Source organism: Apodemus sylvaticus, chromosome 9 (assembly GCF_947179515.1).
Source record: "Apodemus sylvaticus chromosome 9, mApoSyl1.1, whole genome shotgun sequence".
Lineage (NCBI taxonomy): Eukaryota > Metazoa > Chordata > Mammalia > Rodentia > Muridae > Apodemus > Apodemus sylvaticus.
Genome location: NC_067480.1, coordinates 37,747,442 through 37,775,252, shown reverse-complemented (window position 1 = coordinate 37,775,252; position 27,811 = coordinate 37,747,442). Strand labels below are relative to the sequence as shown.

Sequence of the window (27,811 nt, the reverse complement as noted above, 5' to 3'; positions counted from 1 at the left end):
GTCAGTTCTGGGGTGGAGCAGGGCAGTTTGTGCTTGACCCTTACTCCTTGACCTATGACACAGCTGCACGGAAGAGCTTCTAGAACGCATGGCCAGGAAGCCCACCGTGTGTGAGTCTGAGGTGAGGGCAGTGGGTGGAAGGGGCAAGGGTTATGTACCACCTGTGTGAGCTCTAAGAATGATGGGTGGGTCTCTTATACGCCATTTGTGCCCACAAGGAAGCTAGGGTTGGTGCTGGGAAGCAACACCAGACAGCACAACTTCCCACTCCACAAGACATGCTCTGTTTCTGTTAACAACAGCAACCACATTCCATCCTCTAACTCCATCGCTTCCCAGTTTTCCTAACATAAGCATTCTATAAAAACCACCTAGACTTTGATCTCACTGCATGGCTATACAAGCTGTATATTGCAAAGTTCTATTTAGTATAATACAAATCACTATTCTCTGTGTGTGTACTGTGCACAATGTGTGCAACGGCACATGGTAACCCTGAGTCTTAGCATCCTTCATCCTGTGTGCTGAGCCACAGAGGAGTTTTCATGAACCGTCCGAAGGCCACTGCCTGGGCGTGACCTCTTGGCACATCTCTGGTGATGATCAAGCAGTCTGTTCCCTCACCTCCACGGACTCTGGTCCTCCTATTTCCACAGACTCGGACCTATATACGGCAAGTGCTAGAGGGAATATGCTACCTGCATCAGAGCCATGTGCTGCACCTGGATGTCAAGGTGAGGAGGGGCGTGGCAAGCATGCAGGAGGTGGGACTACCATATAGGGTGTTCTTCCTTAATCAGCTCCTGTGCCCGTGCCTTGGTTACAGCCAGAGAACCTGCTAGTATGGGATGGTGCAGGAGGTGAAGAACAGGTGCGCATCTGTGACTTCGGGAATGCCCAGGAACTCACTCCGGGGGAGCCTCAGTACTGTCAGTATGGCACACCAGAGTTTGTAGCACCTGAGATTGTCAACCAGAGCCCTGTGTCTGGAGTCACTGACATCTGGTAATGCTAACATGCTGGTCACACTGGGGACTTGCTCACCGGCGGGGAACCTGGGATTCCTCTTCTGACAGGCAGTGTGTAGCATGGCTCCTAGGGTTTCCCTTCTGCCCAAGTGATTTTCGTCTTTCATCACTTGGGGCTACCCCAGTCCTTCTGGGCCTTGGTGGTATAAGCTTACTGGTCCTCAGACTTCTGGACTTCCTCAGCCAACCCTGCCATGGCCCTCACTCTGGACTGAGTTTCTACCGGAAGTAGACACTCCTATGCAGTTTTCCCAGGGAGGACTCATCCTTATCAGAATGGTGGTGGGAAGAGCTACTCACTTCTGCCTGGGCTAGCCTCTCACGCCTATTTCTGGTTTCCCACAGGCCCGTGGGCGTCGTTGCCTTCCTCTGGTAAGGACTTCTCTGCCGTCTCCTGATTGGCCCACCCCTAACATTTGCAAGGGCCACTTCCCTCTCCCTTCTCCTCCACACTTGAGGGGTTTCCCACGTACCAGTCTGGCTACCCCGGGTGGCACGCCACAGCTCCATCAGAGGTGGGCACACTGCATCCGAAGGCCAGTGCAGGTTGAGCGTCATCTTGGCAGGGAATGACCTGATCCTAGAGGATCCAGAGCACGGACCAGATGGGGAATGCATCTCCTCATGGGAAAGCCACACTGGGGGAGGGGCAGGACTTATTCTCCAAAGCACAGGCAATCAGCTCCCAAGGCACCGCTGCCTCTCTGCCTATCCCAGGACCTCAAGTGGGATCAGGACAAGACTATGAAAATCCTGCCTTCCTGTCCAGATTTGCCCAGCCTCTGGTGTCCCTAGGACCATGAGTCTCCATTTGTTCCTGGCCCCACCCCACAGGCACTGTACTTCACCTCAGGGTCTTGCCTGCCTCTTACCTCTTACCCTGCCCACTCTGCCCCTGCAGTTTGACGGGCATCTCCCCGTTTGTTGGAGAGAATGACCGGACAACACTCATGAATATCCGAAACTACAACGTGGCATTTGAGGAGAGTACGTTCCTGAGTCTGAGCAGGGAGGCCCGGGGCTTCCTTATCAAAGTGCTGGTGCAGGATCGACTGTAAGTACAAGAGCCCTTCACTACAGAGAACCCCCTCAGACCACCTGCCTACTCCTACCAAAGCCCTGCCCTTAGGATGCAATCCCTGGCTCCTTAAAAAAAAAAATTCAAAGATTTATTTTTATTGATTGATGCATTGATTATTTTCAAGACAGAGTTTCTCTGTATAGCCTTGGCTGTCCTGGAACTCGCTCTGTTGACCAGGCTGGCCTTGAACTCACAGACATCCACCTGCCTCTCTGCCTTGGAAATACTGGGATTAAAGGCGTGTACCACCACTGCCTAACTAATTTTTATCGTGTTTAATTATGTGTATGTGTGTGTCTGCACACGAGTGTGTTGTGTGCACGTGAGTGGTGGTATTCTGGAGGCCAGAAGCATCAGAACCCCTGGAGATGGATTTACAGACAGCTGTAATCTACCCGATCGGTCCTTTGGCAACGTGTCATTTGCTCCTAACCACTGAGCCATCTCTCTAGCATCAAATCCCCAGTTCTTAAGAGGTCCTATTGTGTCAGCTGTTCATGAATGAATGAATGAATGAATGATAAATTAGTACTTCTTATTCCTTTACAGGAGACCTACTGCAGAAGAGACACTGGAACATCCTTGGTTCAAAGTGAGTAGAGTCCAAACAGCTCCATTCACCGAGCATTACGCATGTTAACTGTGATGCATTTTATATACGTGTGACCCATTAGCCTCCCAGCACATTTGTAAAGGATTGTGGTACTACTCCCATTTTGTTGATAAGGAAACTGAGGCCCAAGTCAGTGATCAAGTTAGAGTAGTGTAGACTCTAAGCATAAGCCTGGATTCCTTTTCCTGTCCTTGGGAAGGGAGCGGGGTTCTCTTTATTGTTCCTACTAGTGCACAAGACCAGTCCTGGCCTAATTCCCTCCCTTTTGTGCGGCCATCTCCGTCCTGGGTTGGTTCTACACACTGGTGACTGGGTGGCCTGCCTCACTCACTGATGAACTCCATGTGAATGACTTCATCATTTTCACGTCCCAGCATCCCGGGACACGGTGTCAGGCACTGGTAAGGAGGTGGCCAGCCAGTGAGTCCAGAGAAGGCATGGGAATCCACTTGCTATTGGATGATGCCACAGAGCTCAGCGGCAGACTGCTTGCCTAGCACACAAGGCCCTGAGCACAAGGCACTTCATCCTACAAAACAAAATCCTTGTCACTGAACACTGCTGGGTCAGCTAAAGACAAGCCATGCTGCTAGCAATTCCTGAAGAGTTTCCTTCCCTGGATCAGAAACAAGTAGCATCAGAGGGAGCCTGGGAGGGCTGCTGCAGGCGGTATCTGTCAGTCTGGACCACCAGGACTTCAGATGTCTGCGATGCTGGTCTGGGATGGTGGTCTGGGATGCTGGTCGTACAGAGACAGAGGGGAGCTGGGGATACCCAATATGCCAGGGAAAGCCACCCTCGGGCGTTGCCTGTGACCTGCCTCTTCTCCTGTAGTCAAAGAATTTGTCTCAGGCCTGCCAGACAGTTTGTGGGGACAAGACAGACCCTCCGGAATCAGTACCCCTTGCTCCAAATCCCACAGAGGACTTTGTCTCTCACAAAAGTCTGAGTTGACAGAGTTCCTCAGGGCCTCTTTTCTGGGTTTGCAGACTGAAGCAAAGGGGGCAGAGGTGAGCACAGATCACCTGAAGCTCTTTCTGTCACGGAGGAGGTGGCAGGTGAGTTTGTCCGGTCCCTGCCTCTCTGTCCTTTTCACGCTAATTCCCTCCCACAATATTTCTTTTCAATGGCGAAACCCCTCTCCCCATTCCTGCCTGAGCTGCCCTCCCATTGCCATATCTTTCTCCAGAGTTGAAAGGGGCCTGGGGATCCAGTTAAGCCTCTGGGTCGCTCTGGTCTGACTGTAGCACCTTGTTTACAGCGCTCTCAGATCAGCTACAAGTGCCACCTGGTGCTGCGCCCCATTCCGGAACTGCTACGGGCTCCCCCGGAGCGGGTGTGGGTGGCCATGCCTAGAAGACAGCCCCCGAGCGGGGGACTCTCATCCTCTTCAGACTCAGAAGAGGAAGAGTTGGAGGAACTTCCCTCAGTACCCCGCCCCCTGCAGCCTGAGTTCTCAGGTTCTCGGGTATCCCTCACCGACATCCCCACCGAAGATGAGGCTCTGGGGACCCCGGAAGCTGGGGCTGCCACCCCCATGGACTGGCAAGAGCAGGGACGGGCTCCCTCTAAGGACCAGGAGGCCCCCAGCCCCGAGGCACTCCCCTCTCCAGGCCAGGAGTCCCCTGATGGGCCAAGCCCCAGGCGGCCAGAGCTCCGTAGGGGCAGCTCTGCTGAGAGCGCCCTGCCCCGAGTCGGGTCGCGGGAGCCGGGCCGGAGTCTGCACAAGGCAGCATCCGTGGAGCTGCCGCAGCGCAGGAGCCCCAGCCCGGGTGCCACCCGCCTGACTCGGGGAGGCCTGGGTGAGGGCGAGTATGCCCAGAGGCTGCAGGCCCTGCGCCAGAGGCTGTTGAGGGGAGGTCCCGAGGATGGCAAGGTCAGCGGCCTCAGGGGACCCCTGCTGGAGAGCCTGGGTGGCCGTGCACGGGATCCCAGGATGGCGCGGGCTGCCTCCAGCGAGGCTGCCCCCCATCACCAGCCCCCTCCCGAATCCCGGGGCTTGCAAAAGAGCAGCAGCTTCTCTCAGGGTGAGGCAGAACCCCGGGGTCGGCACCGCCGCGCGGGGGCACCCCTCGAAATCCCCGTAGCTAGGCTTGGGGCTCGCAGGCTGCAGGAATCTCCATCCTTATCTGCCCTTAGCGAGGCCCAGCCACCGAGCCCTGCGAGGGCCAGCGTCCCCAAACCCAGTGTCACCAAGTCCCCGGAACCTTCCGCTGCCACGTCCAGAGACTCTCCCCAACCCCCAGCACCTCAGCCGCTCCCAGAAAAGGTCCCAGAGCCCAAACCAGAACCAGCCCGAGCTGCCAAACCAGCACAACCCCCTTTGGCTCTGCAAATGCCAGCGCAGCCTCTCACCCCCTATGCCCAGATCATGCAGTCGCTCCAGCTGTCCAGTCCCACCCTGTCCCCACAGGACCCTGCTGTGCCTCCATCAGAGCCCAAGCCCCACGCGGCTGTGTTTGCCAGGGTGGCTTCCCCGCCGCCCGGAGCCTCTGAGAAGCGCGTGCCTTCGGCCAGAACTCCCCCAGTGTTAGCCGAGAAAGCCCGAGTCCCCACGGTGCCCCCCAGGCCAGGCAGCAGCCTCAGCGGCAGCATCGAAAACCTCGAATCAGAGGCTGTGTTCGAGGCTAAGTTCAAACGCAGCCGCGAATCGCCACTGTCGCGGGGCCTGAGGCTACTGAGCCGCTCGCGCTCGGAGGAGCGCGGTCCCTTCCGTGGGGCGGAGGACGATGGCATATACCGGCCCAGCCCGGCGGGAACGCCGCTGGAGCTGGTGCGACGGCCGGAGCGCTCGCGTTCCGTGCAGGACCTCAGGGTAGCCGGAGAGCCGGGCCTTGTGCGGCGTCTTTCGCTGTCTCTGTCGCAGAAGCTGCGACGGACACCGCCCGGGCAGCGACACCCTGCCTGGGAGTCCCGCAGTGGAGACGGGGAGAGCTCCGAGGGCGGCAGCTCAGCTCGGGGTTCCCCGGTGCTGGCGGTGCGCAGGAGACTCAGCTCCACGCTGGAGCGTCTGTCCAGCCGTTTGCAGCGCAGCGGCAGCAGCGAGGACTCCGGGGGCGCCTCGGGGCGCAGCACGCCGCTGTTTGGACGGCTGCGCAGGGCTACTTCCGAAGGGGAGAGCCTGCGACGCCTCGGTGTTCCGCACAATCAGCTGGCCTCTCAGACTGGTGCCACCACACCTTCCGCTGAGTCTCTGGGCTCAGAGGCCAGCGGCACATCGGGTTCCTCAGGTAAGGAGGGACCAATGGGGGTGATGTGCTACTAGAGACAGGCTCTGAAAAGAGAAAGGTGGGGGCAGGGGCTGCAGAAGCCGGAAGAGAGGCACTGGCAGGGGTAGAGAGAGAGGTGGAGAGGCTGAGGCTAGGAAGAGGAGGAACAAGGTTTTTTGCTGGTTTGGTTTGGTTGGGTTTGGGGCTTTTGGGGGGTGCTACTTTAAGAGCTACAGGGATGTGGGTGCTGTGTGGGAATGGCTACACAAGAGTTCACGGGTCTGGGTGTGTACAGCTCCAGGAGAAAGCCGAAGCCGGCACCGGTGGGGCCTTTCCAGGCTGCGCAAGGACAAGGGCTCATCACAGCCAAACCTCTCCCGCAGTGTCCAAGAGGACTTGGGTCACCAGTATGTGCCCAGTGAGTCAGGTAAGAAGCCTTAGGTTGCTCTCGAGGCTGGGTGAAAATGGACCACCGTGAGGACCTGGGGCAGCCATGGAAGAGGCCTCGAGTTAGGAAAACAACAATGATAATTACCGTAGCAGCTGCCATTAATTAGCGAAGGCAAGTGTCCTATTAAGCATGTCACAAACGCTGTCTTGTTTAACACCACAGCATTCTTTAGAAGGATGATCCTCCGCATCCTATTTTACCGTTGGGGAGACAGCTTAGCGAAGCGATGCTGGATAGCTTGTCCAAATCCCAGGGCTAATAAGGGGAGCAGCCAGAGTCTGGAAGCATCTCCAGGCCACTCTACTGAGGTCTTTGTTTGGCTGGAGCGTGTCTCTTGGAAGATTTCTGCATCTGGGTGTAGTTCGAAAGCTGCTTAAAATCCTGCCCTGTGCACCCAGGGTCTCAGACCACGTGCATTCAAAGACACAACTTGTATCCCAGCTTGGACAGCACACTCAGCTCTGTACAGCTCTGAACTTCTGGTTGCGCCCCTAACTCCGACCCCATCACCCACAAGGCATGTCTTCAGAGAAAAATGGGCAGCGGGTTTTTTTGTTTGTTTGTTTGTTTGTTTGTTTTGCTTGGGTGGAGGCCTACAATATCCCACAGTCTGTTTCTTGTTCAAATGTCCTGGGGCTGCAGGGAAGGAGGCATTCCACCTGGTGTCCACCCACCTGGAAAAGAAGCATTATTGAAGGCTGCCAGGTTTCTACGCCAGCGGGATGTTTAGGAGGAGGCCACCAAGCCAGGGTGGGCACATGATCTTTAGAAGCCACCCTGGCTACTCTATGCTGGCTCCCTTTGGGGTGGAATGGATCTAAACTTGCTTTACCTCCGCTGGGCTTGAGAGGACTGTTTCTAAGGCCTGGTCAGGGCTGTGGGGCTGGACGACTGGTGGCAGGCGGGTAAGGGACAAGCTGGCTGGACGAGGGTGGATGGGGGCGGGGTGGTGGAGAGAGCATCAGCAGGGAAATGCAGGGTTGCTAAGCCCTTCCCACCTGGGGCCTCCATTTTTTCCGTGCAGCTGGTTCCCTGCTGAGCAGTGAGTGCCCTTTGACCCCATCCTCCCCCTGCAGGAAGGAGCCCCTCCCACGTCCTCTTTATCAACTGGGGCTGGGCCTGGGCTAATGACAGTAGGACATCTTTTACCTCTTATGCCGGCCTGCATTGTTCCCTCCCCAGCACCCCCACTAGGACTGCGGACAGCAACTGAGACTGTTCCCAGTACAGTGGAGGATAAGACTGAGGACCCACCTTGGGGAACAGTAGGGTACAGGGAGAGGAGACACATAGGTCACGTACTTCAGCTGAATACGGTTCCCTCCTGGTTTCCTAGGGGTCTTTAGCTCTCTCTACCCAGGTGAAGAAGACATGCCCCACTCCCTGTGTCCTAAACCAGATTGGATTTTTTTTTCTTAAGGAACAATCCAGGGACCACAAATTCAAATCACTGTGCCTCTGAGGAGCTCCAGCCCTGGTGGACTGGCATAGAACTCCAAGCCCCCTTTGCTCAAACAATCCCTTTCCTCAGGTTCAGCTCCTGCCTTCTCTGCTGGGAATATCAAAGAGATCTTAGTAATGACCTCAAGAAAGGCTAATGTGTGCGAACACTTCCTTCGTGGACTCTGTGTCTCCTTTCGTGTTCATAGCAGACCCTCCCCCACCCAAGCTTGACCCATGGCAGACTCCCAATTCACGGATTAGAAATGCAGCTTCAGGCCAGCAGTGGTGGCACACGCCTTAAATCCCAGCATTTGGGAGGCAGAGGCAGGTGGATTTCTGAGTTTGAGGCCAGCCTAGTCTACAGAGTGAGTTCTAGGACAGCCAGGGCTATACAGAGAAACCCTGTCTAGAAAAAGAAAGGAAGGAAGGAAGGAAGGAAGGAAGGAAGGAAGGAAGGAAGAAAGAAAGAAAGAAAGAAAGAAAGAAAGAAAGAAAGAAAGAAAGAAAGAAAGAAAGAAAGAAAGAAAGAAAAAGGCAGCTTCAGAATGGGCAGGCGACCTGTGTGGGGTCCTGGAATTTCTATTCTTCTCTCTTGCTCTTTATAGCTGACTGGAGGAGTCTGCAGAATGTCAGGAGCCTCCCCTACACCCCAAGGAGACAGAGACAGGGAGGCACGCTTCCAGGGGCTGTCCATAGGGGGGCGCTGGCTTCAGCTCTCTTGAGACTGCACAGTATTTTTTTTGTTTTTCGAGACAGGGTTTTTCTGTGTAGCTCTGGCTGTCCTGAACTCGCTATGTGAAAGAAAGAAAGAAAGAAAGAAAGAAAGAAAGAAAGAAAGAAAGAAAGAAAGAAAGAAAGAAAGAAAGAAAGAAAGAAAGAAAGAAAGAAAGAAAGGAAAGAAGGAAGGAAAGAAGGAAGGAAAGAAAGAAAAAAGAAAGCAAAAGAAAAAAGATAAAAGGAAAAGAAAAAAATTTTAAAAAGTCAGGCAGTGGTGGCACCTTTAATCCCAGCACTTGGGAGGCAGAGGCAGGCAGATTTCTGAGTTTGAGGCCTGCCTGGTCTATAGAGTTCCGGGACAGCCAAGGCTACACAGAGAAACCCTGTCTCAAAAAAACGAAATTAAAAAAAATTAAATTTAAAAAAAAAGAGAAAAGAAAAAGGAACTCACTATGTAAACCAGGCTTGCCTCAAACTCAAGAGATCCTGCCTCCAGCCAAGCGTTGGAATTAAGGTGTGTGTCATCGTGAAATTAATTTTTTTTAACATTTATGCATTGTGTGAATGCCGTTCCACGTGCGTGGATGACAGAAAACAGCTTCCGGAAGTCTACTTTTCCCCTTCCATCATGTGGATTTGTTGAATGGAACTCAGGTCATGGGGCTCAGTGGCTCGGCAGGTGCCTTTACCTGCTGAACTGTCATGCTGGCCCCAACACTGCACATTCTGATCACAGATACTGTGCACAGCCCACGTTAGCTCTGGCCACTGCTTCCTCCCCTTTCTCTTCTCTTTTGCCCTGCAGTGGCCCAGAGGGAATTTAAATTGCAGAGTCTTAACTGTTATCATCTTTCAGACTGTGTTTGTTTTAATTTTAACAAACTCACATAGAGCACTTATTTAGTACTGGTTTCAGCTCTAAGTGATTTACACACGAGGTAAGCACCCAGAATGTTCAGTCAGGGGGAAGATGGTTCTGCATATGCTAAGGGCCTGGAGAAGGTGATGCTTACCACAAGAAAATCCTTGAAGGCACACACATACACACACACATACACACACACATACACACACACAGTCTCACACACACAGACTCTCTCTTACACACATATACTCTCACACATACACTCACAGTCACACACACAGACTCACACTCACACATACATACACAGTCACACACAACACACTCACATACTCTCACACAGACTCACACTCACACATACACACACACACTCATATACTCTCACACACACAGTCACACACACAGTCACACAGTCACATACACAGACTCACTCACACATACATACACACACCACACACACACATACATACACACATGCACACACACTCACACACACAGTCACACACAGACTCACACTCAGACATATACACACACACAATCACACACACACACACTTATATACTAACACACTCACACAGTCACACACACACACACACACACACACACACACACACACACACACACAGCATGAGATTCAACTCCCCTAAGTTAGGCGTGGAGGAGAGAACCATTCACTGTACTTACTCCCTGCTGCCCATGTCCTACCAGGGCTCATCTGCCTCTCCCCAGCAGCGAGCAGCCAGGGTCCTGAGCTGTCTCTCTTCTCCTTCAGATTTCCCCCCAGTCTTCCACATCAAACTCAAGGACCAGGTGCTGTTGGAGGGGGAGGCAGCCACGCTGCTCTGCCTACCGGCAGCCTGCCCAGCACCCCGCATCTCCTGGATGAAAGGTAAATAGATTGTATCTTCCATAGAGAGGGCAGGCGGCAACATGCAGCTCCTAATAAAGGGCACGGGTGGGGGGTGGGGGTGGGGGAGGGGGAGGCTGGGCCCCAGGGAGGCAGAAGGAAACAGAGGGTGAGTGAGGGAAGCCTGGCTTTACTCAGCTGCTCCTGCTATGCCTTCTTGTCCCCAGATAAGCAGTCCCTGCGGTCAGAGCCCTCGGTGGTCATCGTGTCCTGCAAAGATGGAAGGCAGTTGCTGAGCATACCCCGGGCTGGCAAGCGACACGCTGGGCTCTATGAGTGTTCCGCGACCAATGTCCTGGGCAGCATTACCAGCTCCTGTACTGTGGCTGTGGCCCGTGAGTTAGTGGGGGGCAGGGCCGACGGAGCAGGGATGAGGAAGCGGGTTAGGGCTTGATGATCTCTCAGCTGGGGACTCTTCTTCTCCGTCCAGGCATCCCAGGAAAGCTAGCTCCTCCAGAGGTGCCCCAGACCTACCATGACACAGCGCTGGTACTGTGGAAGCCAGGGGACAGTCGGGCACCTTGCACGTACACCCTGGAGCGGCGGGTAGATGGTGAGGGCAAGGCGGGGTGGAGGGACGAGGGAGGCAGCATGTGGCAGACGTGGGGGAGGTGCTGCTTGGGAAGGCCAGAGTCCTCTCTAGATAGAGGTATCTTTTCTGAGATCTTTATAGATAGCATAGAGAGCTGGGGCCATCATTTTACGGCCTTAACCCTCCGCTGTGCTCCCTGCAGGGGAATCTGTCTGGCATCCTGTGAGCTCAGGCATCCCCGACTGTTACTACAATGTGACTCAGCTGCCTGTTGGTGTGACTGTGAGGTTCCGCGTGGCCTGTTCCAATCGCGCTGGGCAAGGGCCCTTCAGCAACCCTTCTGAGAAGGTCTTCATCCGAGGCACTCCAGGTCAGCGGGAGGCGTAGGGTGGTCGTGTCAGAACCCAGGACCTCTCTGCTCCTTGGGGTATCACAGCTTTGCTCCCAAAACTCTCTGTGATGATTTTCTTTGTCTCCTCTTAGATTCTCCAGCTCAGCCAGCTGCTGCTCCCCGAGATGCCCCTGTTACCTCAGGGCCAATCAGGGCCCCACCTCCTGACTCTCCTACCTCACTGGCCCTCACCCCAGCTCTTGCTCCCCCAGCCACCCAGGCATCCACTCTCAGCCCCTCAGCTTCCTCCATGTCTGCCAACCAGGCCTTGTCCTCACTCAAGGCTGTGGGTCCACCACCCGCAACCCCTCCACGAAAGCACAGGGGGCTTCAGGCCTCCCAGCAAGCAGAGCCACCCCCACCCAGTATCCTGGTCACCCCAAGCGAACCCAAGTCTTTTGCCCCTGACACTGGAACCCTGGCCCCTACCTCTAGTCCTCAAGGGGTTAAACCAGCTCCTTCCTCAACTCCCTTATATATGGTGACTTCCTTCGTGTCTGCACCTCCAGCCCCCCAGCCCCCAGCCCCCGAGCCCCCTCCTGAGCCCACCAAGGTGACTGTGCGGAGCCTCAGCCCAGCCAAGGAGACTGTCAGCTCCCCAACACCTGAGAGTACCGCTCTTCGACAGGGTCCTCCTCAGAAACCCTATACCTTCCTTGAGGAGAAGGCCAGGCAAGCAGGGACAGGGAGGGGAAGGTGGGAGAGTGGGCGGGACACAGGGAACAAGGTTCATGGTTTGGTTTCAGAGAGCAGATCAGACTGCCCTGGGTAGACGTGGAGGAAGACGCTAAGATGTGGGTCTTCAGGACCATTTGAGTTCAATCTGAGCTCGAGCCAAGTGCTTTTCGCAACTGTGAGAGGAAGGCACAGCCTTGTCACCATCACCCCTTTCACAGATGAGGAAACTGAGGTTATGTGCTCTTCCAAAAGTAGAGATGCCAAGAGAGCTGGAATCTAATATGTTCCTAGGTGCTGAAGCCCACTGCGGGTTTTTTGGTTTTATTTTTTTTGAAAGATTTATTTATTTTATACATATGTGAGTACACTGTCCCTGTCTTCAGATACACCAGAAGAGGGCATCAAGTCCCATTACAGATGGTTGTGAACCACCGTGTGGTTGCTGGGAATTGAACTTAGACCTCTGGAAGAGCAGTCAGTGCTCTTAACCGCTGAACCGCCTCTCCAGCCTGCCCACTGCGTTGTTCCCATGGTCCCCCGCCTCCTAAGTTAGCTCTCACAATGATAGTGTCCACCCTGAGTCTGTGGCGTCCTTCCTACACACACAGGGGCCGCTTTGGTGTTGTGCGGTCGTGCCGGGAGAATGCTACGGGCCGCACGTTTGTCGCCAAGATCGTGCCGTATGCCGCGGAGGGCAAGCGGCGCGTGCTGCAGGAATATGAGGTGCTGCGTACACTGCACCACGAGAGGCTCATGTCCCTGCACGAGGCCTACATCACCCCTCGGTACCTTGTGCTTATCGCCGAGAGCTGCGGCAACCGGGAACTTCTCTGTGGGCTCAGTGACAGGTAACTGAGTGTTCCTGGGCTGCGGGGGTGGGAGTGGGGTGGGGGAGCGAGGATCCGGGATGGGGCGAAGGCTGACTGGAAGATTACCTATTCTGCCTCTGGTGACGCCTCACCCCACCCTAGATTCCGGTATTCAGAAGATGATGTGGCCACCTATGTGGTGCAGTTGTTACAAGGCTTGGACTATCTCCATGGTCACCATGTGCTACACCTGGACATCAAGCCGGACAATCTACTGTTGGCCGCCGACAATGCCCTTAAGATTGTGGACTTCGGGAGTGCTCAGCCCTATAACCCTCAGGCCCTGAAGCCGCTTGGCCACCGCACAGGCACTCTGGAGTTCATGGGTAAGAGGGCCAGCAGCCGGGTCATGGTAGAGGGCTGGGGGATTACCACAAGGGGCATGCCAGGCTCATCCCCTTCACCCAGCCACACATGCGCCATTCATACACATTACCTGCTATGTAAATAACGAACAGGGTTTTTTTCCATTGATCTTTACAATAGCCCCAGAGTTGGGCATAATAGTACTCCCTTTTTACAGATGAGGAAAGAGAAGCTCCCTGACGTTAAGTATTTGTCCAATTAGACAGTTAACAAATAACTGCAATGGGATTTGCAAAAGCTGGAAAGACGAGAGAATCAATTACAACTGCACAGAACAGGGAAAGCCACTCATTTAGCTACCTGCTAACTGATCCTTATTACCGCTATTCCTTAGAATTATTCTACAAGCCGCGCTTTAGAGATGAGACAATGGAGAACCGGGCTGGTTTAGTAAATTGCCCAAGATCCCATAGTTAGAAGGGGCAGACTTGGGATTCGAACCAGCCGGGCTGATTTCCAAGGCTCTTGATCTTGGTGTTGGCTGCGCTCTGTGGGGACGAGAGCACTGCTCCTTCCGAGCTGATCCAGGACAGCTTGCAAAGCTGCATCTCGGGTCTTCTGCGATCTCCGTTCTTCAGCGCGGGTGGCCCACGTCACCCTGACTTTTGTCCTGCCTGCTGACCTCTAAGGCCTGCTCTCCTGGTTTTAATCATGCTTTTGGTAACTCGGCCATGGTCCTGCTTTTTAAGGCCCCAGAACCCTCCCGGCAACCGAGCCTGCCTCTCCCTGGTCCCCTGCCTCAGGGAACCTAAGCCAACTTGGCCTCTGTCTCTTGTCAGCTCCTGAGATGGTGAAGGGAGACCCCATTGGCTCTGCCACGGACATCTGGGGAGCAGGTGTGCTCACCTACATCATGTGAGTAGCCTGGCCCAGGCCCAGCCCCGTGCTTCTTCTGCCCATGATCCCTCCCTCTACCTGTTCCAGATCTCAGCCCACTTCTGCCCACTCCTCATCCCCCATGCCCTGTCTCCCCAGCACACAACCAATAGCAGAGTGAGTGGCATTGCCCTTGATTATTGTGCCCCTCCCAGATGCCCTACATGAATGACTCTTAGGCCTTGCAGCTGAACATCATTCTAAGGTAGAGGCAGCGAGAGGGGAATGGGAGGTGCCAACTCACCTTTCTTCCACAACAGGCTTAGTGGGTACTCCCCATTCTATGAGCCAGACCCCCAGGAAACAGAGGCTCGGATTGTTGGGGGTCGCTTTGATGCCTTCCAGTTGTACCCTAACACATCCCAGAGTGCCACCCTCTTCTTGAGAAAGGTCCTCTCAGTACATCCCTGGTGAGTAGGCCCCTCCCTGCCAACCCTCCAGTGGTACCCACCTCTAAATGCCGACCATCATGGCTTCACTTGGCCAAAGACTCCCAACTCCTCCACAGAGAGCAGCCACAGCAGCAGGAGCTGTGCCGCCGCCTTCCGCTGCCTTCCATATAAAGCCCATAACAGCCCTGGGACAGGCAGAATCAGTCCCTATTGCAGACACTGGGAAACTGAGCCCATGAGCCTCCCAATGTCAGAATCGGGATTGGTGGAGGGCCGGATGGAGGGAACAGCCTGCCTTCTCCAAGAGCTTCTTTCCTGGTTCATGATCTCTGGCTTGCCCGGCAGGAGCCGGCCCTCGCTGCAGGACTGCTTGGCCCACCCGTGGCTGCAAGACGCGTACCTGATGAAGTTACGCCGCCAGACGCTCACCTTCACCACCAACAGGCTCAAGGAATTCCTGGGCGACCAGCGGCGGCGGCGGGCCGAGGCTGCCACCCGTCACAAGGTGCTGCTCCGCTCCTACCCTGGCAGCCCCTAGGTGGCGTGGACCGCAGCCCGGCGGCCACGGGCTTCAACTCCTGTTCTCAAACAAGCTGCCAAGGGACATTCCAGAGCCCATGCTGAGCTGGATGGGCGGGGGCTTCAGATACCAGCAGCAGCAGCGGCAGCAGCAGCAGCAGCGGCGGCGGTGGTGGAGGCGGCGGCAGCAGCAACATCTGGCTGGGCTATTACCTCATGGACCTTAGAGGACAAGGCCCTGGGGCTTCAGCCGGATGTCGCCCCGGCTACAACCAGAGCAGGAGACCCACTGGCCAGGCTGGGCAAGGGTGAGAGCAGAAAGAGGCAAGGAGGGAGTTGGGAAAGGAAGAACCGAGACGGAGAGTGGGGAGGGAGGAGCTTGAGGAAGGTTCTGGGCTGGAGTGGAAGTGCTGTATCTCAGGGAGAAGATGTGGCAGAAGAGGAAGAAAGACCCTGTGATGTGGGAGTATGTTGGAGAGGAGGAGGACATAGAGACCGGGCCAGGAGCCAGAGCAGAGACATGAAGGCAGAAAGGACAGAAAGGTGCGGGCAACAGGAGTGGGCTCAGGGCGGGCAGGGCAGGCCAGCAGCTGCGCCTTCAGAAAGAGAAAGGACAAAGGCTAAGAGCTGTGTGCCTAAGGTCGCTCCGGCTGCTCTCCTGTCCCAGCCGATGCAGTTCTGGGCACTCTCCACCGGCCCAGGGCTGCCCTCACTGCTCCTCCATGGCCTCTGCCCTCCTTCCCGTTTGTATTTATTTATTTATTGCCTTTTGTGGAGATTCCTTTCTATCCAGTCCCTATTGCCTATGTTGTCCCAACCATCTCCCTCCCACCCCGCCCTCAGCCACCCAGCTGTCTGTGCAGCTCTCTGTCTGTCTGTCACAAGAAAAATAAAAAAAAACAGCAAGCGGCAGGACCTGTGTGTGGTCTCTGGTTGGGTTGAGGAAGAGGAGGAGGCTGGGTAGCTTGGGGTGAGTCCTGGGTGGAGTGTCACCTTCTCTAGGCAATGGCAATGTGTTCAGGGGTCTACCATCTACACCACTGAGCTCCTTGGGGTCTTCCAATCCCTCCCTTGCCTCTCACCCCCTTGTATCACTAGATGAAGGGAGACCGTAGTCACTTCGCAGTTTCTAGGACGTTGGGAGGCATATTGAATTCCCATGACCACCATTTCTCTCCACCCTAGGAACCCCCCTCTGCTCATCTCCTCCCTCTCAGTAACGTGAAGAATGCTGGGCTCTAGAATGGCCACATCCCAGGCCTAGATCAGCCTCCTTTACTCTTGCCCTATCTAGGGAGAGATAGATTTCATCTCAGTAATTAGGTAAGAAGAGACAGCGTGAAGAACTGGAGAAGGAACTAGGAAGGGCCCTGGCCTCAGGTTTTCAGGATTTAAACACAGATCTGAATGTATGGAGCAGCTGTGAGTGCCCAGGGCAGCCGTGCCCAGCATTTTCCTAGGGTTGAGGGACACATCACGCTAGACCTTCTTGTCTGCATGGCAAGCTAAGAGTCTACTGATGGCTCAGTGGTTAAGAGCACTGGCTGCTCCTCCAGAGGTCATGAGTTCAATTCCCAGCAACTATATGGTGGCTCCCAACCATCTATAGGGGAATCTGGTGCCCTCTTCAGGCAGGAGGATATATATATATATATGGAGCAGAGCAGTCATACATTAAATAAATAAAATTTGAGATGGGGGGAGAGTCTGCTGCCTGGACAAAGGCTGGACACACCCATGAATGACTGGACACACAGAAGAATGGTCACGAGGTCCCAGGTAGAGGAAAGAAGGAGCTAGGTTTCCTGTGTTCTACCTTGAAGCTCTACCCTTGGCAAAATGGAAGGAACAAACTTCTAACTATAAGCAGAGAGCTTTGGCACCGGTTTGAGGACCCCTTGACTCGATCATTCTGGCTTCCAGGAGCCCTCAGGAAGGAGGCAGGCTCATCATCATAGAATAACAAGATGTTAAAAGCAGAGAGAGATACTTGCCCACCCATCATCTCAGTTATGAAGATATACAGTTGGCCTGCGAGGATCTCCAGTCCCTCACACATTGAAAACGCGTTCATATAAAACTCAGGTGCCTGGACTCATATCTTGATAAATGGTAAAAAATTCCTCTCCCGTCCCCCTTTGATCTGCAGTTTCCTTCCCATCTCCATTGGAAATGGCATATGAACTGCTTATTCCAAACACGGAGAAGCCAAGGTAATTTATGTCAGCAGAGTGGTATCAAAATTGTGCTGATCAAAAGGTGGCAAGTTCCTATACTCTAAGCCAGTACCTACAGCGCTCCACCTGGTGCCCTAGTCCACACTCCACCCACGCCCCAGAGAGATGATCTTCACCACAGGCAGTCTTGTGCCCCCTACGTACAAGTGTATGGTCCCAAAAGACTTCAGCAGACCTAGGGGTTGGGGAGTCAATTATAATGCTTCAAGGATGCTAACGACCATCCAGACCCTGTCCTGTCACAAGATGAAAGAGAGGCAACTGGGGATAACAGTTCAGTCTCCCAATTTCCAGGTTAGGTCTCTAGTGGGGTAAGGCAAAGGGGCAGAGATGGTGTGTTGCAGACTGGGCCACGAGCAGGCCTCAGTTCTATTAGGAGAGCTCCGGATGCTGACCCAGCCTGGAACGATGGGTTGCTTCCGAAGGAACAGAGAGAGAAGGGCCTGCCCTGGCTTCAGGACCTCTGAAGGACATAGTTCTGGCTAAGGCAGTGCAGCCAAGCTGATGTGATAAACAACTTTCCTGGGCCTGTTTATCTGCTGGAGTAAGGATGCAAGGAGCTGTGCTATAGGCCTAGTAGTACTGTGTCTCCAAGGACCCTGATGTAGCAGCGCCTCTGGTAGTACAAGATACTGAACTGGCCACCTGGACCAGTATAGAACATCAACCTAGACGATCGTTCCTGCCGGTGCCCAGATTCCATGGGCATCCTTGTGGAAGGCTTATGTGCCCTCTGCTCAAAACAGCACCACACTATGGGCATCTGCAGTAGTCCAGGTGGGAGTGCATTTGTAGCTGGGCCTGTCCAGACCGAATGATGAGGAGCCCAGCGTTGGGGGGCAGGACAAGCCTAGCAATTTCCTCCTTACTTCGGGACCTGATCCCACCTAGACTGAGAAGTCTGCCCTGGGCTCCCATCCTGCATTCTAGGGCCCAAGGTCACAGCGTGAGCCAAGATTTAAAGTCTGGTTTTCTGGCTCCCAACCCTGGGCACTTCCCTTACACAAAGCTGTCTCCGAAGGCCTCTTGAGAGCTGTATCTCCTTTGATCTTCTTCTTGACCCAGATGAAAAGGGACCTGGCTAAGTCCTGTTTAATAGCTAAAGAGACAGAATTTAAAAAGGCCAGTCATCTGTCCAGTACCATACTGTGAATTCAAACTCATCTTGTGGATTTAGGGCCAGATATTCCCTGGGGAGGCGATGCTCTTGTCCCTGGTGGGATCCCCTGCCCTTCATTGAGTCCGTGCTAAGGTACAAAAGGGACCTCAAAGACACCATGGTAGCACTGACTGCCCACTCCACGTCTGCCAGACCAAGCACAGATAGGGCATCAAGGACTACGACAAGGAGGTCTGGGATCTGCAGCAAAGGCAGGGCCCGAGACTGGAACCTGTGTGGTATTGTTCCCAGAAACATTGCAGAAAGATGAGGGTTGCTGGACTGCAAAGAGCAGAGCTTTATAATTAACTAAGCTCATTACTTAGATAAACTGACCCACAGATCCACCCTCTAGCTCTCCACACCTTCCCCAGGGTGTTCAGATTGGTACCAACAGCACCGGTGCCTTACGATTCCCCAGGACTATTGCACTGGGCATGGTCCAGTGCTTCGTTGAGGTGGAAGTGATTTGAAAGGGACCATCAGACCTTTAGCCCTGGTTGCAAGCCCAGGTGCTGCTGGTGGGATCCAAACCCTCTTCTGCCTTGCTTAATAAAACTGCTTTCCTTCTGACCCTCTGCGGGTTGTTGTTGTAGTTGTTGTTGTTTTCCATTGCCATTTACTCTCCCTGCCCTTGCCCCATATTTATTTCCAAAACCCACAGGCCAAGGTCACAGAATGTTGGAGTCACTAGGAAATCTAGAAAGCGCACCTAGTCTGAAATGCTTCATTTCACAAACAGTAGTAATCCGGAATAGGATTTTTCTCAGTGTCAAACCTTTCAACTGCACAAACTTTGGAGCTATGACTCCTCCTTCTTTTCTTTTGCTCAGTCTAGGCGTGGCCCCTCCAGGCTGTTTGCACCCCAGCCCCTGCCCCTTCCAAAGCTGGCCACCCAGAGGATTCTTCGAAATGTGACTTAGTTCTCCGCTGTCCCGGAGCCCATACTGGAAAAGATTAGGTCTAAATCTTAGTTTCCAGGCCTAACTTCATAGCCCCCATCCTCACTCCTCTCTCTCCACATTTATGCCTTGCCCCACGATGCCTTGACCGAACTCGAACTCCAGGTTTCCAGCATGCTTCCCAACTTTTGGCGTTGGAGAGAGAACGTTTTCAAAACTACAATTCCCAGCAGCCCCTGCGAAGGGGCTCTCGCGTGTTTTAAGGAGACACGTACGCGGAAGGAGCTAGTACTGACAGGCGGCAGAGCTGGCGTAAAGGGAGCTAGTGGTAAAAGTACCTACGTGGTGGAGGGGGTGGTGGGCACGGTAGGGGTAGCGGTCGGACCCTAGACGTAGGGAGGGCTCGCAGTGCCTATCTTGCTCTCCTCATGCCCACGCTTGTATTGGTTCCATAACCAGTTGGCTACGAGAAACTGACGTCTATTGGACAGACTCAGTTGTGGGGTCCAGAAGGTCAGCAATCAATCTTTGGAATCCAGAGATTCGGCACCAGTGGTCAGTATGCGCACTGCTGGAGTAGTAGGCTCCGCGTTTGACATGTCAAGGGAACCTGTCTTTTGACTCGAGCACATGTAGGTAGTTCTAGGATTCACATTCAGCACCTAGAGGTGTTAGGGTTGGTGTTCATCAAATGCAAATTAGTGTTAGTTCAGTACTTGGGGTTTATTCATAGGATTGAAATTAAATGCCCAGAGCTCACTTAAGGTTTGTGGGATTCACCGCTGGGATTCGGAGCTGAACATCTAGAAAGAGGAAGCAGTCCAATGCAAGGCATTGGGACTGAAGGTTTCAGGTTTTTGAGATTTGGGGTCCGAGAAGGGGCTCCGTTGAGTACCCGAGTTTACAGTTTGTTCATGTCCAAAGAGAAATCATTGGAGATAAAAGCGAGGGGTGCAGGTGTTTGAAGCCAACTAAGTTCTGGATCAGGATGAACTTTGTGGCGGTGTGCCCACGGAGGGACTATACTGAATCTTTGCATTTACATCCTAGGAAAGGACTGTGTTGTAATTTGGGGTATGAGATCTGATTGTGATTCTTCTGTTGTGATTTGAGGTTTAGGGAACAGCTATCATCATGCTCAAAGCTGTGATCCTCATTGGAGGCCCCCAGAAGGGTGAGGAGATGGGGAATAGGGGAGAGGGTAGGCTGGAGTGGTCGGTGGGGTCGGAACAGAAGGAAATCGGAAGTTGGAATGTTTTCCTGTCCTCCCTCAGGGACTCGCTTCAGGCCTTTGTCTTTTGAGGTGCCCAAACCGCTGTTTCCTGTAGCAGGAGTCCCTATGATCCAGCACCATATAGAAGCCTGTGCCCAGGTAACCCGGGAGGTCTTCCCCTCACTCCGCACTTCCTGCCCCTCTCCTTCAGGCTGTGTGTCTATCTCCCATTTCCCAGCCACCATCTTTTCCCACCAACTGTAACTCCGCAGCAGCCGCCCTTCATAGTGTCTGCAGGAGTGGTGCTGCTTTGGGTTCTGCACGCAGCCCGCCCTGCTGACTTCCCTGCCTCTTGCTAGTTCTACAGTGTGGAGTGTGAAGCCAGGCAGGGATCCTAAAGGATAAGTCAGAGCCATGGCAGAGGGCATCAGTGATAAAGTGCGGCCCTTACTGCTGCGCCCTTCCTTTATTGATCTCTTATCGGGACAGGCTAGGTTTGAGTTTGAGACCTGGAGCAAGCAAGATTTCAACTTCCTTCAGCTCCAGCTTTCTTATCTGTAAAGGAGATTAAACCTCCCACGTAGAGCGCTGTTAAAGCTGTGAAACGTCTAATTCAATGCAGACCCTTGATAAATGACCCTGCCGCCTTATACTGGAATCAAACTTAGAATAATATATAAAATGGGAGATGGTTCCGTTGGGAAGGGCTTGCTTGCACAAATGTGACATGACCATGAGTTTGATCCCCGTTGTCACCCTTTTAAAGAGCCAGTCTTGGTGACTGATTTTTAATCTCAGCACTGAGAAGGTAGAGAAGGTAGATCACTGGGGCTCACCGGCCAGCCAGTCTAGCCTAATCTTTAGGTCCCAGACCCCAGTGAGAAACCCAGACTTAAAAAAAAAAACCCAAGGTGGGCTATTCCTGAGGACAGATCCATATGGAGATCCAAGATCAACCTTTGGCCTCCATGTGGATGTTTACACAAGGGCATGTGTGCCCCCACATATGCATGGACACACATACATGATACAACTCAGAGACAGAGCCCAGGTCTAGTATGTGTGAGGTCTTGGGTTCAATTCCCAGTGTTGAGGTGGGAGGAGGGTACAAAGAAGGAAAGGCAGAAAAGATGACTGGATTAGACATTACTGTGGCTTGGTGGACAAGGGCGTTCCAGTCCAGGTGCATGGGAGACTGTAAACCAAATGGGAAGACTGGAGCTGAGAGTTCTAACTTCCTCACTGTCTCAAGGAAAAGCAGGGCAGAATGGCCGATTACCCAGATACCCACTGGAGCTGAACCTTTATCCTCTAGACTGTCTGGATCAGTACTCAGATCTCCCCCGTTCCCATCAGAAGTTTCTCTGCCAACCTCTTCCTTTGTCCTAGGTCCCTGGGATGCAGGAGATTCTTCTTATTGGCTTCTACCAGCCCGATGAGGCTCTCACCCAGTTCCTAGAAGCTGCCCAGCAGGAGTTTAACCTTCCAGTCAGGTGTTTGAACATTGTGTGTGCGTTTGTGTGTGTGTGTGTGTGTGTCTGAGTCTCAAAGTTCTTGGGAATGGGTTGAGTCACCAGGGTTCACCCCATGCCCAAAAGGTACTTATTTTGGGCATCAGAATTACTTAACACGAGGTTTCCTTGCAGGCCTAGGCCAGCAGTACTCCTGACAAGGGTAGGGGGATCGGGGGAGGGTGTGTCAGGTACCCTCGCTCATAGTGTCTCACTGAACTGGCTGGGGTTCCTGGGGACAGGTACCTGCAGGAGTTTGCTCCCCTTGGCACAGGGGGTGGCCTCTACCATTTTCGGGACCAGATCCTGGCTGGGGCACCCGAGGCCTTCTTCGTGCTCAATGCTGATGTCTGTTCTGACTTCCCGTTGAGCGCCATGTTGGATGCTCACAGGCGCCAGCGTCACCCTTTCCTACTCCTTGGCACCACGGTGAGAAGGCTGGGAGCGCTGCAGGCTGTAGAGACTGGGGCCACTCTGGGTCTTGGAGTGGGGATGGTGTTGGGAGGGAGATGTTCTATGCCAGCAGTTACGGAGGTGTCATTGGCAACCCTGAGCCCTTTGGTTGCTGGGAAGTAGGGGGAGGGAGGGGCAGCTGTCAGCTCTCCACTCTGCTGAAGGCCTGTCAGTGTCAGAGCTGCGTGCCAGGTGCTAAAGGGGAAGGCAAGAAAGGGAGAGAAAACAGCCTTGCCCGCCCTGGAGGAGACAGGTCACCGACTTGGATGTGTCTGTCTCTCAGGCTAACAGGACACAATCTCTCAACTACGGCTGCATCGTTGAGAATCCACAGACGCATGAGGTGAGAGCGGAACCGGGCTGGGTGCCTCTGTAAAATCTACCCCATAGCCCGCACCTCTAGGGGATGCTGACGAGGGGCCGATCATATCAAACAGGTAGGACAGTTAGTGTGCCATCCCCCTCCCCTCCCTCAGAAATCATCTTGTAGCCAGCTCGTTTCTGTAGGAGTGATGTTTTAATGAATGTGTGCACCGGCACTACCGCACTACCGGAACACAGAGAGAGGCCCAGCAAGAGCCTGACAGGAGGGGGCAGGGCTTCCTTCAGGAAACAGGTAGAGAAGAAGGAGACTGCAGGCAGAGAGAACAGTTTGTGCAAAGACAGGCAGGAAGTCCATGGTGACCCACAATCCCTGAGGTGGGAGCATAGTCGCTGAGGCTAGAAGAGCCTAGTCCCTGTCTGTGAAAATCCCTGCCACGAATCTCGTGGACTCTGACACACAAACCAGTTTACTTGTTCACAGTTTAATATCTATAAAATCCACACGGAGTGTGCGTGCGTGTGCTTACATACCTATGCAGCTTTGTGGCAGGCACCAGCTAGACCTGAAAGAAAAACAACCACAGAACACGTTCTCCGCCTCTCAGGAAACCTCAGTCTAGTAGGAAAGACAGTGAGGTATGACCAGAGGTTAGGGGTGTCACATCCATCCGTAGGGCTGAGTGGCGTTGACAGCAAGGTGACAAGGAATAACAATGTCAACTGGGGGTCCAAACGGAGGGCTTTCCAGAGGAGGAGGCAGAGAAGGGTATCCCAGTGGCCAGTTATTTCCCAGTTATTTTCCTGGAATGCCAGTAGTTAGGGAGGATGGAGCACTGGTTAGCCTCCTGGGGATGTGACGCCAGGTAGGGCCAGGGTGTGAACTACCCCATTCAGGAGTTCCTCTTGGCAGTAGCGGGGTCTGGGCTGATGTAGTATAAGGTGGTGGTGTGGAGGTCCGCCCTCCGCTGTGAACTCTGCCTTCACTGCCTTAGGTCCTGCACTATGTGGAGAAACCCAGCACCTTTATCAGTGACATCATCAACTGTGGCATCTACCTCTTCTCCCCAGAAGCCCTGAAGCCTCTCCGGGATGTTTTCCAGCGTAATCAGCAGGATGGGCAACTGTGAGGCAGGCTCCATGACCCTGGGACCCAACCCCAAGCATCCCAGTCCCAGACCCGTGCCCCCTGCCAGGCTCTGCAGGTTCCAGTCTCATGCTTTCTCCCTTCGCCCTTCCCCACTGTCATCTGTAACCTGCCTCCCTACGCCCCTCCCCTCCTAACCTCATTCTGTCCCTCTTCCCTATACACCCCAGCCCTCTCTGTCACCGCCTGCCCATTCCGCTTCTGGTCCATTTCTCTCCAGCCCTGGTTGTCCCACAGACATCTTTGAGAACAGAAGGCAACACACACTTGGCTGCACATGTGCTCAAGTGCAGACACGCACAGGCACACACACGCACACACGCTCGCTCGGGCTGCCCAGAGCCTTGCAGGCTAATGTCAGGTTTGTCCCTCCCAAGCCTGAAAGCTGTGTACTAGGTCCCCCCTCCCCCCAGCTCCCATCTCACCCCTCATTCATCTGCTGGCCACATTTCTCACCCCACCATGTCTCTGCTTCTCTCCATCTCTCCTGGCCTCTCTATCTCTGTTTCCGCTGAGCTGGCATCTCTACCATCTCTTTCCCCCCCTCTCTCTGTGACTGTCTCTGCCCTCACCAGCTGCCTTGCTCTGGGGTGAGTTTGGTTCTTTGTTTTTTTTTTTTTTTTTTGTGCCATCCAGTGAGGGAGGGGAATTAGATGGGTGAATGGGGGGAGGGTGGGCGTAAGCAAGGATGGGAGGAGCGGGGTCTAGACCTGGGGCTCCCCAGGGAAAGCAGTCAGTCTAGGGGAGTAGAAGAGGTGCCTAGGATTTGAATGGACTTTGGTGAAGGAGCCAAGCTGGAGGAGTGGCAAAAGCCCCTTCTACTCCTTCCTGGAGACACTCCACATTCAGACTCACCTAGGGGACTGATGTCTCCTCCTTCCCCGGCCAGGGAGGAGTCTCCAGGCTCGTGGCCTGGCGCAGGGACCATCCGACTGGAACAGGATGTGTTCTCCGCCCTGGCTGGGCAAGGCCAAATCTACGTGCACCTCACAGATGGCATCTGGAGCCAGATCAAGTCTGCAGGGTATGTGGGGGCCGGGGAAGAGCCTGTGCCACGAATCTTGAGATTCTTAAGAGTGTGGCATTGGGTGGTGGGCACAGGCCCTGCTGGACCCTGAGTGCCCCTCCCCCTTTTGTTACCTAGCTCAGCCCTTTACGCCTCCCGCCTCTACCTGGGGCGATACCAGGTCACTCACCCAGAACGGCTAGCCAGACACACTCCAGGGGGCCCACGCATCAGAGGTACCCACCCTGTCCGACCCATTACCACCCTTTACTCTCCCACGCCCTCGGGCCTACACTCTTCACCTCAGGTGTAGAAGTGAAGGCTCAGTCTCCCCCCCTCCCTATCCAGATGTGTTTTGGGGCATCTTCCCCCAGGTTGTTTCTTCTGCTTCTAGGAAATGTTTACATCCATCCAACTGCTAAAGTGGCCCCGTCAGCCGTGGTAAGCAAGCTGCGGCCTCAACTTCAGGGAGAGGCTGTGGGGATTCCTAGGGACTAAGCTCAGGGGCCGGACTGTCTCCCTGCCTTGGAAAACCTGTTGTGTCCCCAAGTCCCTCCACTCTCAAAGTATGGTGATCTTCTCCACAGCTGGGCCCCAATGTCTCCATTGGGAAGGGGGTGACCATAGGTGAGGGTGTGCGTCTGCGAGAAAGCATTGTACTCCACGGAGCGACTTTGCAGGTAGGAACCAGGCACACAGTAGTGCGTGGCACCCAAGAGGTTGAGGGGGGTGGACTCGGGCATGCCTTCCAGAGCATGACGGGCCCACCCCAGGCTCTGTATCTCCTTTCCACGCCTCCCCCCCACCCACTCACCCTGAGCCATTCTGTTTCACAGGAACACACCTGTGTCCTTCACAGCATCGTGGGCTGGGGGAGCACAGTGGGACGCTGGGCCCGCGTAGAGGGCACGCCCAATGACCCCAATCCCAATGACCCCCGAGCTCGCATGGACAGTGAGAGCCTCTTCAAGGATGGGAAGCTGCTTCCTGCCATCACTATCCTGGGTATGGTTTGTTGGGGGCTGGGGGTGAGGGTTGGGAAACCCCATAGGTGATGGCTCGAGTCTGCAGGAACATTCCTTCTTGCATGCACGCGCGAGCATGCATGAGTGTGTGTGTGTGTATTCTGTAAGCAAACATTTACCAAGATCCTGCCATGGGCCCAGCCTGAGTAAATCATTGGGGGAGGGGCCTGGTGGCCTAGCCATGGCCCCAGCCCTCCTTCACATCACCTCTCATGACCTGTTCCCCTGTCCACTCTCCAGGCTGCCGCGTCCGGATCCCTGCTGAGGTGCTCATCTTGAACTCGATTGTCCTGCCACATAAGGAGCTGAGCCGGAGCTTCACCAACCAAATCATCCTGTGAGGGTGTGCTGCCAAAAGGGCCCCGGACTCCGCCCGCCCACTCTCCTTTGGGCCACTGCCTGCCTGGCCAGCTCAGTACAGAAAAGACCTGGGAGGAAGCCACCTTGTAGGGAGCCATGTGTGTGGCCAGGGACACCTGGCCTCCCTCCCCACTCCCAAATAAACCCCTGTGAACCTGGGAGCCAGCGTGGACTCCTCCGCTCGCGCCTGGGCTGGGGGTGGAGGGACTAGAGGGGCAGCTGAGTCAGGCCCCCCCACATTAGCATTTAAATTGGAGTCATTGCTGCTGGCTCATGAATAATGAATTCGGAGTCTTGGTAGCTCTCCCCCTCCCACTGCCTCGGCCTTCTGCACGAGCCTGCCGCTTTGGAGGAAGGCCCTCCAGGCTCCCTGGCCTGCTGGCCCCCACGACCCTGCCTGCCCGCCTGCCTCCCTGGGCCTGGCTTTCCAAAACGCTGCAAGCTAAAGTGGACACACTTGCTGGGAGGCTGGGACCCAGGCTCAGCGCCCCGCAGCCTGCTCTCAGCCCCGTGCCAAGACCTAGCCCTGGCCTGTTTAACGCTTTGCCAACTCCATCTGCTCCCAAGCTGGCTTTGAGGAGTTGGGGGGGGGGTTTGCCCCTGCCCAGGGGTCTTCCAGGATCCGTCCCCCACTCCTCTGGCAGAGGTCTGATTTAGAAGAGGCCCCTTTACCCTTTGGCAGTCTGATACCTTTTGGCAGGTCATAGCCCTGATCTCTGCACATCTCCATGTTTGCCTGTGACCCCAGTGTGCCCCTCTTGGCACCCCCCTTTCCACAGCTGTGGGTGCTGAGTTTAGTTGCCAGATGAGCTGGTAATGATCGTAATCTGCTAATTGAGAGGAATCTAATTACCCGAAGAGAATAGGGGGGCAGGGTTTGGGTGGGAGACAGGAGGGGGTCCTGGCAGCTGGCTTGGGTGGCAGGCAGCAGGGTGTCGGGACCTTGTTGTCAACCCCAGGGACTGGGACAGAGCTCAGGATTTCCTGGTTTCCCAGGCAGGCAGTTAGAAAGATGTATGGGAAGTGGGCCAAGGCTGACCTGCGGCCTCGGCCCTAGAGATGACCTCCCATGTCCTGAGGGCTGGACGGGAGCTGGGGAAGATGGCCCAAGGTCTTAGCAATCCTGACCTGTCACCTGAGTCCCGCAGCCCCTTTCCCTGGTTTCTTCCCAGCCTGCCTCCCACCCAGCCCTGTCATGTCTGCAGCCATCAGCAGAGATGCAGACCCTTTCAGCCTGGGGTCACCTCCCTAAGGAAGGGGCTAGGAGAGTGTTGGAGCACAAGGCCAGGCTATGGGTCCCTCCGCTCCCCTCCCCCACCCTGACCCTTCTGTTCCAAGTGGTTGGCAGAGGCCATGGCAGCTCCATCATAAATATGATAATTTAATTATTTTCTCAGCAAAACACCGTGAAATCCAATAAGTCTGTGTCAGGTCCTGGTCCCCGGGACCCCCCTCTTAGACCCGGGGGTGGGGGGGGGGGGACATGATGGCAAGAGGCTCTGGAAGGGGAAAGGGTCAGTGTTTGAAGGTGGTTTGGTAGGGA

At 54.5% G+C, this 27,811-nt stretch overlaps 2 protein-coding genes across 10 annotated transcripts in view; both read left to right on the top strand.

Moving 5' to 3' along the window:
* Speg (striated muscle enriched protein kinase) overlaps positions 1–15,829 on the top strand; it is a 50,321-nt gene extending 34,492 nt beyond the window's left edge. For all 3 annotated transcript variants that reach the window (XM_052192693.1, XM_052192694.1, XM_052192696.1), the window contains 19 exons: positions 64–121; positions 657–734; positions 827–1,005; positions 1,374–1,400; positions 1,930–2,082; positions 2,659–2,701; positions 3,712–3,780; positions 3,984–5,952; positions 6,227–6,358; positions 10,177–10,293; positions 10,479–10,646; positions 10,742–10,864; positions 11,046–11,213; positions 11,327–11,906; positions 12,521–12,760; positions 12,884–13,107; positions 13,927–14,002; positions 14,284–14,433; positions 14,761–15,829. In XM_052192693.1, coding sequence (XP_052048653.1) covers positions 64–121; positions 657–734; positions 827–1,005; positions 1,374–1,400; positions 1,930–2,082; positions 2,659–2,701; positions 3,712–3,780; positions 3,984–5,952; positions 6,227–6,358; positions 10,177–10,293; positions 10,479–10,646; positions 10,742–10,864; positions 11,046–11,213; positions 11,327–11,906; positions 12,521–12,760; positions 12,884–13,107; positions 13,927–14,002; positions 14,284–14,433; positions 14,761–14,953 — 4,747 coding nt within the window. In that variant the 3' untranslated portion in view covers positions 14,954–15,829. The remainder of the gene's footprint in view (positions 1–63; positions 122–656; positions 735–826; positions 1,006–1,373; positions 1,401–1,929; positions 2,083–2,658; positions 2,702–3,711; positions 3,781–3,983; positions 5,953–6,226; positions 6,359–10,176; positions 10,294–10,478; positions 10,647–10,741; positions 10,865–11,045; positions 11,214–11,326; positions 11,907–12,520; positions 12,761–12,883; positions 13,108–13,926; positions 14,003–14,283; positions 14,434–14,760) is intronic.
* Positions 15,830–19,500: 3,671 nt separating this feature from the next.
* Gmppa (GDP-mannose pyrophosphorylase A) lies at positions 19,501–26,429 on the top strand. 7 transcript variants are annotated; one of them, XM_052193202.1, is made up of 15 exons: positions 19,501–19,566; positions 19,692–19,787; positions 20,346–20,406; positions 20,507–20,604; positions 21,835–21,938; positions 22,199–22,385; positions 22,693–22,752; positions 23,726–23,856; positions 24,098–24,238; positions 24,767–24,901; positions 25,022–25,119; positions 25,278–25,324; positions 25,471–25,563; positions 25,720–25,888; positions 26,149–26,429. In XM_052193202.1, exons 3-15 carry the CDS (start codon positions 20,367–20,369, stop codon positions 26,247–26,249), a joined length of 1,404 nt encoding a protein of 467 aa, XP_052049162.1. In that variant the 5' UTR covers positions 19,501–19,566; positions 19,692–19,787; positions 20,346–20,366; the 3' UTR covers positions 26,250–26,429. The 7 variants fall into 7 exon arrangements, with proteins under 7 accessions (XP_052049162.1, XP_052049165.1, XP_052049161.1 ...); XM_052193201.1 differs by having other exon boundaries at positions 19,507–19,560; XM_052193205.1 differs by lacking the exon at positions 19,692–19,787 and having other exon boundaries at positions 19,504–19,560.
* The last annotated feature ends 1,382 nt before the right edge of the window (positions 26,430–27,811 follow it).

Bases quoted from the DNA above. Each gene is read 5' to 3' on its own strand.
- Gmppa (XM_052193202.1), top strand. From the start codon at position 20,367: ATGCTCAAAGCTGTGATCCTCATTGGAGGCCCCCAGAAGG. The intron at 20,605-21,834 runs GTAACCCGGGAG...CCTTTGTCCTAG, and splicing joins ATATAGAAGCCTGTGCCCAG to GTCCCTGGGATGCAGGAGAT. The intron at 25,325-25,470 runs GTAAGCAAGCTG...TCTTCTCCACAG, and splicing joins AAGTGGCCCCGTCAGCCGTG to CTGGGCCCCAATGTCTCCAT.